Genomic DNA, 11,732 nt, shown 5'->3' with positions numbered 1-11,732 from the left:
TATTAAATTTACTCATCTTATAAGTACATCCTTATTTATTTATTTTTGATGCATATGAGTACATCCTAATTATTTATTGTGTTTCATTCATATAAATTCAACTAATAAATGTTGTTTCACATCTTCTATTATGGTAGAGGGTGTTTGTCCAAAAAGGATGATATTAAACTATGTTTTAGATTAAAACAAAATTATTATGAAAAATATTCATACTATTAATATACTAAGTACATCCTTATTTATTTATTTTTCATTCATATAAAAATATTCATACTATTGTAATACAGAGTATGATTTTGTCGTATGATTGTTGGATATTCTGTCAGAAACTACCAATTAATATACTCCGTACTATTTTTTTTTTTTTCCCTGTATATATCACTTTTGGATATAACTACCATTTGGATATAACGGATTCCATCCAAATTCTCTGTTTGCCCCAAAATATACTTTGCATAAATGAAACCCACAAAAACACGTTACATATGATATGGGAACATTTTTTTTTTTTAATCTTGCAAGGAAATCAAGGAATACAAATGGGACCTTCATCATGAAATTTTAATTTAGACAAATTTCCCCTAGGAAAAACTCTTTCATTATTTTGGATACTCGTAAATCCTTTCATAAACAAAGGACCAATCTTATAGTTTTATCAACTAAGCGTCTAAGCATAATCAACTTGGTTTTCTCTAAAATCAAGTAATCAATATTTCAGAAAATGGAGATAGGAACAGCTGTATCTAATGTTGATTCTCTGAGTGCAACACTGAATTATCTACGGGGCAAAGAGTTTCCATCCTTGCATGACTGCAAATCCCAGATTGATAGACTCTTAGTTGCTGTTTCCGCTGCGAGAGATGTGTTCCTCCAAGTTGCTGATGCACATGAGCTCTCTGAACCACAACGTTCATGCATCATGGAGCTCGAAGGTGCTGTCTCTGATGCAAATAGGCTGCTCGATAATGTTGTCAGTCGTGCTGATCGGATTCAACCTGGGATGGTTGGAGGCGGTCTCTCAAAAAAGGTGCGTCTCTTCTGTTCCCGTCTCAATCCTCACTGGGTTGCTTACTCCATTTCTCGAGAGGTTCAGAAACTCAGGGACAAGTTTGATCGTATTCTCACTAATACTTGTGGTATTGCTCCTAATAATAAGCCGATACGAGAGCCTCAGATGTGTTCATACACGTGTGAAGACTCCTATCCCATTGGAAGAGAGGATGATGTGGAGAAAGTCGTTGGTATGCTGCTTGATCCTTCCAATGTTCAACGTGATGTGTCTTTCCTTTCTATTGTGGGTATTGGAGGCTTGGGCAAAACTATTCTTGCCCGGCTTGTGTTCAACGACCCAAGGGTCACAGATGTATTTTCATTGAAGATGTGGATTTGTTTCACTACTCAAGATCAGAAACAGTTGGACATTGATGGGATTCTGCAAAAGATTTTGGCATCAGCCACTCGCCAAAATCACGAGGGCGCCACTTGCCAAAATCACGAGGGTTCCACCATGGATCAGGTGAAAAGCCAACTTCGAGGACAACTAGCCCGCCACAGGTACTTGCTTGTTTTAGATTACGTATGGATTGACAATGGTGATCAATGGCGTGATTTGGTAAAACACTTGGATGGAGGTCAATGGGGAAGTTGTGTCTTGGTGACTACACGTTCAAAACTAACTGCAGAAATTATAGGGGCTGATCATATGCATATGCTGCCAATCTTGTCAGAGGAAAATTCATGGCGCTTGTTAAAAATGTTAGCCTTTGGAAGTGAGATCAATACTCCCGATAATTTGGTTGGGGTTCGACAAAAGATTGTTAATAACTGCGCTGGACTACCTCTTGCAATAAGAGTAGTAGCAAGTCTTTTGGGTGATCAAGACAAGAGTAAGCCGCAATCATTAGAGGAAATTGGATCAGCCGCCATCAGGGAGAGCATGGATGTCATCATGGCCGTGGACCATTATCATCATCTTGAATCTCCGTTGAAGAGTTGCTTCAGTTATTGTTACTTGTTTCCCAAGGATTTTGAGATAGAGAAAGAGAAGTTGAAAAGCCTTTGGATGGCACAAGGCTATATAGTTCCATTACATGAAGATCAAAGTATAGAAGATGCATGTGAGGAATATTTTTCGATGTTATTGAATAGATCTATTTTCCAAGACATAAAATATGATAACTATAGTCAGATCGTGTCTTGTAAGATAAATGATATCATGTATAATATTTCTCAACATGTCGCGGGGAAGGAAATGTGTGTAATGAATACCATTTGTGGCAAGCTTGATAAAGATGTGCGCCATCTATCAGTTATCGGGGAGAAGTTTGACGAATACACTTTGGGTAAAACACATATTCATTCATATCTTCATTTAGATTATGATGGTATTCAAGTTGGCAAGGTGAGCAAGTCATACTTGGAGTCTTTGGTAGCAAATTGCCTGAACCTGAAGGCATTAGACCTGAGTGGGTTAATTTTTGAAAGCTTGCCAGACTCGGTTTGTAAATTGTTAGAGTTACGGTATTTAAATATCTCTGGGAATACAGAGATGAAATTTCTCCCAAAGTCAATTGCCGAACTACGTAATCTACAAACCTTGATCTTAAGGCGGTGCCACACACTGAAAGAGTTGCCAGCAGAACTGATCAGGTTGGATAATCTCAGGTTGTTGGATATCAGGTATTGCTTCAGTTTGACTTGCATGCCTAGGGGCATGGGTGCGCTGACTTACCTTCACAATCTAAGTGATTACATAGTGGGCGGTGAACATTGGAATCAGTTGTTGGACGACCTAAAGCCTCTTCTCAACCTTAGAGGCTGTCTTAACATCCATATCAGGTGGCCCAAAAATGTCAAAGTTGCTGAGGAAGACAGAGAACAAGATGGATTATGCTTGGGGAATACGGAGCATCTCAATGCTATTTTGTTTGATTTCATCCATGATGAGGCTGATGGAAGCGTGGGTACTGAGGAAGCAAAAAGATTGATAGAAAAGCTACAACCGCATCATAATTTGAAGTATTTAGAGGTGAAGAAATACCATGGTCTGAGAATGCCTGGTTGGGTGACTCTTCTTTCGAATCTTGTAAAGCTTCATCTTACAGATTGTAGGGAGCTTACGTACCTGCCTTGCCTTGGAAACTTGCTTTGTTTGAAAGTTCTCAGACTTATAATGTTGGCTAATTTGGAGTGTATTGGGGAAGATAGTCCATCGGTTGATTCCAGTTCCACATTTATGCCGCAATTATCAATTACAGGATTACCATATCTACCACCCCTTGAAACACTTGAGATGAGCAATCTGCCGAAATTGAAAGGATGGAGGAGAGGAGTGGAAGATGATCATCAGTTCCTCAATGACAGTAGCAGCAATAAGGCAGATTTGCAATTACTACCATGTTTTTCTGACCTGAAATCTTTGTTCATATGGAACTGTCCGGAGCTGACATGCTTTCCGTCTTGTCCCAAGATGGAAGACCTGACATTACTTAATTTTAATAGCAGAATGCAAATGATTATAAACTGTGAAAGGGATGTGAACTTAGAAGTGGTCATTCCCTTTGCATCTTCTTCGTCGTGGTCACCTCACTCTGAACATTTGTCTGCAATTAAGAAGGTGACTATATCCAATGTGTCATGGCTAAATTCAGTTCCTGTAGAGGCTTTTCAGTTTGTTGAAAGCCTAGAAATATGGGGTAACAAGGAACTGGGGAGCCTGGGAGAAGCTGAAAATGTTTTCCGTGGCTGCTCGTCTTCCCTGAGATACTTGATGATTAGCAATTGCTGTACTTTGCGGAGTGTTGTGCCTGGAGGATTGGAGCATCTCACTGCCTTAGAGAAGCTAGAGATAAGGAATTGTAATAACCTGAGGATATCAGAAGAACACCAAGAGGAGGGTGTGAAGTGTATTGGCATCGCCATAAACGACATCCTGCCATTGCCTTCCAACCATCATTCCCTCCGCACATTGACATTACATGGTCTCCCACAGCTGGTGAATCTACCTAACTGGATGCAGTTCCTGCCCGCCCTTCAATCTCTTGAAATTTCATTTTGCAATCGACTCAAGTCAATGCCAAATTGGATGCCCAATCTCCAATCTCTCACTCATCTTACAGTGTCCGGGTGTTCAAAAAACCTGGAGAGAAGATGCCAACAAGATCCTCCAGGGAAGGACTGGCCTTACATTAAACACATCCCAAACATCCAATTTCAAGAATGTTTTTACTAAGGTATGCAGCAGTAAATATAAACTATCACCTTTCCTAACATCACACTCCAGTTTTTCGACTTTCTCCCATAATCATATAATAACACATAACTGTTGAATGTGCAGATTTTGCTGCTCTCCCTGTATTCACTTACCGTGGCTACTCCAGATGTGTCTTTCCTTGCATTTATGTAAGCATTATCTGTTTTTTAATGTGCACTTACATCTACAAGTATTTATTTGTTGTTGCCTGTTCATCAGTCATTACATTAGAATTAGAATTTTGTTATAATTCATTTATAATTCGTAATTGAACAGTTCGATATGGATATTGCTCCAAGGTGAAAACTAATGGAGATGTCAGTGAGTCCCTTTGTCAAGAGCTATAGAGAACATGTTACCCACCCCTGTGGGCTAGGGGTTGATCAAGTAAGCCTCCTCCATTCCTCCAATGCTAAAGTCGGCGCCTTAGCAAGACAGAAGGCGAGAAGAGCATAGCACCAAGATGTCAGAATGAGCCCCCTTTGTTGTACTAGGTATTAAACTATTTTAAGTGTACTGTCCAGTTGTCTTTGTGGCTTTAGTCCGACTACCCAGGTCCTCCTGGTGAGGTCTAACCGTTGTGGAAATTAGAAAACTGCTGCACTTTAGTAGCAAGAGCTTGTCTATTTCATTTACTTATTGCAAACATTTCCTGTATGAAATTGTGATTTATCTGTTATCTACTCAGTTTCCTCCCACTTCAATATTTATAGCAGGATGCTAAATAAATATTTGAGCCTTTGCGTATTTCTCTTGTTTCTGATTGGAAAGGTTCAGGATGATTTTAAAAGTTGGCCATGTAACAGTCTTACTTGATGTATCTATTCTGGTTCGTCGCAATATCTCTTAGGAGTCACTATTGCAATCCTCTAATGACATACATACTAGTATGCTGCTATTAGAGGTAGCCAAATTAGCAAGTGATCTAATACGGAGTCACTATTGCAATCCTCTAATGACATACATACTAGTATGCTGCTATTAGAGGTAGCCAACTTAGCAAGTGATCTAATACGGAGTATACGGTATACCCATGATGTTGTGTATGGAGCAATTCGCAATGTTTGGAGCTTAAAGATTGGTTATGGGTTTCTTAAGTGCCTATGAAGTGTATGCAATTATGGATGTTTCATATATTTGCTCATCTGGATTCTGGAGAAACAGGAAAAGGATTCAAATCCAGGTCTACAATACTCCCCCCTTTTTTTTTTGAAAAGTTACAACACTCCAACTGATATAATATCAATCCTTCATAATAAAACAACACAAATTTATGAGAGGTTTAACAAGCTAAACAAAAACATACTAGTTTAATGTAATTCATCATACATTGTAGTGTCTGTGTCTGTCTTTACCCACACACCATTCTCGTCACAGGGGAAAAAGATGAGATTAGGACAACTCAATATTTCTAACCGAGTTAGTTTAGGAAAAAACTTCCTAAATTCATCCCAGTGGATGGTTAGCTCCGGTAAGTATCTGAGACGTACGGTATGTACATTGCGAAAATAATGCTTCTTCGGATCCAGGTCCAGGTCCGAACGTTGGCCTCCTCTGATGTAGAGTTTCTCCAAGGAACTCTCTGTATCTTTACTAATACTCCATAGAAGAAATGGCAATGTATTCTTTGGGGCAGCCTGAAGCTGCAATTTCTTGAGACTCTTTGGAAATCTTGTTGCAGCAGTTGCGCATGGAACAGCAGCAGAACTCCGCACCCAAAGGATTCGTAGAGCTGTGAGCTTCTCCATTGCAAACAGAGTATAAAAATCTTGGATAGTAGGAAAACTCATTCTTCTAGTGCGGATAGTCAGCTTTATTAGCTCCTTAAGATCTGATAAGTCACTAAACAATGCCATTGAAGGCGTGTTTTTCTTCTTTTTCTTCTCATTTCCATCAACTCCCACTTGATTTAGATCTTCTGGATTGATTACAAAGCCCTTGAGCACTCGAAGCTTAGTCAATGAAGCAATTCCCCGAGGGATGTGATCGAGTAAGTAGCACTCGGACAAATCCAAGTGCGTAAGCTGATTCAATGACTCGATCCCTTCTGAGAGGGACTCCAAGTTGGGACATGCTCGCAGATCCAAAATCTTCAGATTGTCGAGCTTGTATACTGATTCCGGTAGCTCTACGATTCCTGATATCCCTTGTAAGCTTAAACAAGTTAAATGCCCCATATTTCTCAAACCCTTGAGAATTTCAATATCTTCAACAAGGATATACCTTTTAGGATTATGATCCCAACTACCTAAGTGTAGTACTTTAACATTTTTCTTTTCATTTAGCCATTCAAATGTCTTAACACCGAGGCTGTTCTCCTCTTTGTTGATCACCAATGACGCCGCCAATGGCACATTTGTATCATCATATTTTATCAGCTTAGAAAATGTAATGGATTTTGTTAGTCGTCTCTTGGGCTTTGGTGGTTGCGGCTGCGGCTGCAGTTTCATTACAGACCAATGCTTTTTTGTTTCGTCAATTTCCACAAAGCTGCTAATATCTTGAATGACTTTAGAGCGAACATTATCATTCATCTTGTAGCTATTATAGAGCTTTTTGTTTCCAATAATGGTGCGCTCGATAAATTCTTTCTCCACAAACTCGGCCAGTATATCATCGCCCTTGTGTGGATCATCAATCAAATCCAGAGCAATCCACCAGAAAATCAGCTCTCTTTTCTTTATTTCCATCCCAGCAGGAAACAAACCCCAACAGGTTAGACATTTCTTCTGTTTGTCAGAGAGCTGCCCAAACTGATGATCGTCAATAGTGGAAGCTTCATGTTGAGTTGAATCACCAGTTGGCGACTCGCAAGGCTGCTCGGGCAGACTAGTTTCTGAAGAAGATTGCTTCTTGGATTTCCATTCATTGATTTTCTTAGCGAGGTCTTTGAATTTTGTGGCATTGTCACTGTCAAGCTTGATGAAATTTCGGACAGTGACTTGGATTTTTTCGATAATTTTGGGTATGATAGTTTCAGGGAAAGAGGGTGGAAGTTGAGGATTCTCGAGCTTTTCAAGTAATTCTTCAACCTCTTTTCTTACATTTTCATGAATGACTTCGCTGTTGGATCGGTGTTTAGCGTCCTCAAGTAGGGTAGCTAAACTGTTACCATGTTTGATGAGGGAATTAATTAGTAAATTCATAGTATGGTGGTTTGCTGCTGTAAATGCTGTTAATTCAGGTTAACTGGTATTCTATTCTCAGTACTAGTTAATCCTGCTAAATGAATACTGCAATGGAATCAAGCATACAAAGTGTAATCGCTTGACAGGAATTATAAATTTTTAAATAAGACCGTCCCTACCATGACCACCTTTTACTTATGAGTTATATGCTTATACTGACCATAAAAGTGGTCTTATGAATGTTATGATAGTTTTACACAAGAATTACCTCTTAATCTTACATTGTGAGCAACAAGTTGGATCTTTTAACTGTTCATTCTCAGTTTTCCTTTATTTCTGTTTTGGTAAATTCTTCCTTACACCTTCTCTTGTCCCACTCGAAGTCTTGAAACCACTTTATTTAACTCTCACAGCCACATTTTCACTTTTATTTACTGTAAAAAGCAGGAAAAAAACAAAAATCAATCAAAGCAAAAGAAAAAAAAAAAAAAGAAAAGATTTAGGCACGTTAAAGTAAAAAAAATAATAATTAAAGCAAAAATAAACATTGTGACTCTTTTTTAGCGAATTACTTTGGGACTTTTTTTCTCCCAAAAAATTGAGTAATGCAAAATACTCCCTCCATCCAAAACACATTGAACTTATTTCTCTATTTATATATTATTAATGTATTAAAAATAAATTTTATCATAATACATGTTTTTATGAAGGTATTAGTAAAGTTTCTTAATATAGATATTTTACATATATATATATATATATATATATATATATATATATATATATATATATATATGAATAATATATAATAGTATATATTTAAAGTCAAACTAGTTCATTGGTATATGTGTCAAGTTTTTCATTTTAACCGGCATACAATCTCACTCACACAACTTTGCTTTATTATTATTTTAATTATCAATAGGCATTATTTATTAAAAGTTGATATTTAGAAACTATGTATCGAAATGATTCTAACAAATACTCACATAAATATATTTAATCTTATGCATAAAGCATAAACATTAGTCAAAGAGTTAAATGTGAGTAGTGTAGTCAAAATGGAAACTTTAAAAAAACGAAGGGAGTACTAGCTTAAAGGTTTATGTGATTTGCCTCAGTCCTACCATGCACAGCATGAAATTGCATGATCCTGTTTGCACAAATCAGACACACTTTTTTAATTTGTTGATTATACTCCATAATTATTGTCGGCACTAATTAACTAATGATTAATCATTAATAGTATAAAGGTTTTATTCCTGCATTGTTGTTTAACCTTGATTGAAAATTCTGTTCAATAAACAAGTTAAAACGTGATATATACTCATAAAAAAACAATTCACTCTTAAAACTGACCTGATTAGCTTTATTCCTTTGATTGGAAAGAAATATTACATAATTTCAATGAAAAAAAGTTCACAATTAGCTAATATTGTGAAAGATCTGTGGAGAACATGGGACATCCGTGCCTTGATACTCATTAGTCTCATTATCCAAGTTTTACTCACATCACTAGCACCTGTTCGAAAGCGTAGTTCGAGCAGTTTTCTCATGTTTTCTATTTGGATTCTCTATTTATCCGCTGATGCCATTGCTGTACTCATCATTGGGTTGATATCCAACAACAATGGTCCCCATAATCCTGAGCTACTCGCATTTTGGGCTCCTTTCCTTCTTTCACATCTTGGTGGTCCGGACACAATCACCGCCTTAGCTCTCGAGGACAACGAGCTGTGGCATCGACATGCTCTTCAGTTGGTCACCCAGGTAATCATCACAATATACGTGTTTGTTCAATCATTTCGTCATAATGATCTGTTAGTACCAACGTTGCTTATGTTCACTAATGGATTTATCAAGTACTTTGAGCGTACTTGTGCCCTATTTTTCGCTAGCTCTGACAGTTTTAGAGACTCCCTTGTGTCTAAACCTGAACCTGGGCCTAACTATGCTAGGCTTATGGAAGAGTATTTTTCTGCTAAGAGTGCTCATATTCCCACTGAATTCGAAGGTAAAGACGGTCCCTTAATAGAGGGACAAAGAGATGGTCAAGATTCGCAATCTTCTTCTACAATGGATGGTAATCCAGTTACAGGAGGTGATGAGGTGACGGAAACTGATATGGTCAAAGAAGCTCACCGGTTTTATGAGATGTCTAAACCCCTCTTAACTGATGGCTTTTTGAGCTTAAAAGATCGCGATGAAAGTCGAAATTTTTTCTTAAATAGGCCTTGTGTGGAAGTGTTTAGGATCATACAGATTGAGCTCAACCTTATCTATGATATCTTCTATACTAAGTTGTGCCTGTTTCAAAATAAAAGAGCTTTTGCTCGAGTTTTCTGCTTTTATTTGGCTCTTGTATCCTTCTTAATTTTCTATTTTGAAGACAGGAGCAAATACCATAATAAGGTTGATGTAGTAGTAACTTTCATATTGCTTGGTGGTGCTATTGCCTTGGATCTATCGACTGCTCTTATCTTCATGTTGTCAGATTGGTGGGTTATTTTATGCTATGAAGATACGCGCAAAAACTGTATTCAATCGTTCATGTTGATGATCCTTAGATGGTCAAAATGGGCTAGACAACGTAATCATAAAAGATGGTCTTGTTCCATCTCAAAATACAATTTACTTAAACGTTGCTTCAGAAAACCCCCTTCATTTTTCAACCTACTATACTTGTTTAAAATAAAGGAAATCAGGGATGTTTTAGTTGGGTTCCTCTATGTCGAAGGAGAGCAGTTTGAGGAGCAGTACATCAAGTATGTAATTGAAGAGCTGCAGTCCAAAGCTAACCAAGCAATTGACATGGCAGTAGCAAAGGAGGTATGTTCTGCAAGAGGGAATTTGGTTTTGCAGAATGATTATTACCTCGCTTCAGAGTGCTTAAGCCCTTGGACCGTAGATGTTGATTATGATGAAAGTCTGTTGATTTGGCACCTCACTACTGATATCTGCTACTGGACTTCTGCAAGTGATGATAAAGATTATGCTGACTCAGAATCAAAAGATCGTAGATTCAGCAAGGCACTAGCAGATTACATGGCATATGTTTTACTCAGGCAGCAGAAGATGGTGTCTGCACAAGTGGGTATGTCAGAGACTCGGTTTGAAGATACTTGTGCAGAGGTTAAGAAGTTCATGAACAATAAGTGCATCAGCATCAGCTGGCTTGCAGATCCCTGGTGGAAGGCTAAGAGGTTCGTGTTCGCGTCAAGCCAAGACAAGAGTCCTTCAGAACATGCAGAAGCTGAATTCTTCAAGGAGTTCAGTAAGAAGGTGCTTGAAGTAAGGGCAGATGTTCAGCCTTTAAAAGCAAAGGGTGATAAAAGTAAATCAGTACTCTTTGATGCATGTCGTCTTGCCAAGCAATTGGAATTGTTTGGTGAAAAGCAGTGGGACATAACCAGTAAGGTTTGGGTGGAACTGCTGTGTTATGCTGCTGTTCGCTGCTCACCAAGATCGCATATTGCACGACTATGCAAAGGTGGAGAGCTCATAACGTTAGTGTGGCTGTTAATGACTCATCTTGGCTTAGGGGAGCGCTTCCTGCAAAATCAGGGCTTCGGATGGACTAAACTTATTATTCACAAATGATCTAGTAGTGTAAGAATGAAATGCAGAGCTGATGATGTCATTTAATTTGTTAAATCAAAGTTTAGTATATGATACTTGAACACTCACCAACCTGTATGCTATGGCATCTGTTGATTTTAATTTGAGTTTTCGTCTTTGGAGAATACTATGACTCAATTATAATTCATTGTATTTGCTTTCATATTGAAGTTGAGCTTCCATCATCTTGAATCTCCATTAATCAAATTCATCAATGCTTTCCTTCCTCCCTGGATTTATCTGATTAATCAAGGGGTGTGTCGTTTATGCATCTTCATCTTAATTTTCACTACTCATAATCGATATTTTCATCATATTGGTAATTCAATATAAGACATTACCGAATACTCTTGTTGCTGACTGCCCGCTTTTCATAGTAATCTAATCACTCACTTATTGGTCATGTTCATGTTCATATATTAATTAAATTGCAACATTATATAACCCTGAATTTTTCCCTATTTTACAAAAAACTATGGGTTTAAATTGCAATTTCAAAATTGTGAATTGAAATTTATAAACTTGACATCTTTGATCTTGCTTGATTATTGAAATTTAGCTTTACATTTATTTAATTTTGACTGAGTTTTTAATACCTCATATTATCTTACTTGATTTGAAGAAATTAACATTCGATTTTGTTTAATTATTAATCAATGATTCTAACTTTCCAAAAAAAAAAATGTGTTATTTCATCAGTTTGTTTAATTGTTACTCCATAAGGTATTACCAAT

The 11,732-nt window shown here is 37.5% G+C and overlaps 2 protein-coding genes across 2 annotated transcripts; one reads left to right on the top strand and one right to left on the bottom strand.

Moving 5' to 3' along the window:
* The first annotated feature begins 302 nt into the window (after nt 1-302).
* Nucleotides 303-4,395, top strand: LOC110697171 (putative disease resistance protein RGA3). Its single transcript, XM_021874518.1, has 2 exons — nt 303-4,232; nt 4,337-4,395. The coding sequence occupies exon 1, from the start codon at nt 722-724 to the stop codon at nt 4,229-4,231; it is 3,510 nt and encodes a 1,169-aa protein (XP_021730210.1). The 5' UTR covers nt 303-721; the 3' UTR covers nt 4,232; nt 4,337-4,395.
* A 1,167-nt stretch (nt 4,396-5,562) lies between these two features.
* On the bottom strand, nt 5,563-7,398 carry LOC110697368 (disease resistance RPP13-like protein 4). The gene has a single exon (XM_021874750.1). It carries the CDS (start codon nt 7,396-7,398, stop codon nt 5,563-5,565), a length of 1,836 nt encoding a protein of 611 aa, XP_021730442.1.
* Nucleotides 7,399-11,732: the final 4,334 nt, after the last annotated feature.

This window comes from Chenopodium quinoa, unplaced genomic scaffold (genome assembly GCF_001683475.1).
Source record: "Chenopodium quinoa cultivar QQ74 unplaced genomic scaffold, ASM168347v1, whole genome shotgun sequence".
NCBI classification, from domain to species: Eukaryota; Viridiplantae; Streptophyta; class Magnoliopsida; order Caryophyllales; family Amaranthaceae; genus Chenopodium; species Chenopodium quinoa.
Note: the sequence above shows the minus strand (reverse complement) of the source record. Positions and strands in the feature narration are given on the sequence as shown.

Bases quoted from the DNA above. Each gene is read 5' to 3' on its own strand.
- LOC110697171 (XM_021874518.1), top strand. From the start codon at position 722: ATGGAGATAGGAACAGCTGTATCTAATGTTGATTCTCTGAGTGCAACA.
- LOC110697368 (XM_021874750.1), bottom strand. From the start codon at position 7,398: ATGAATTTACTAATTAATTCCCTCATCAAACATGGTAACAGTTTAGCT.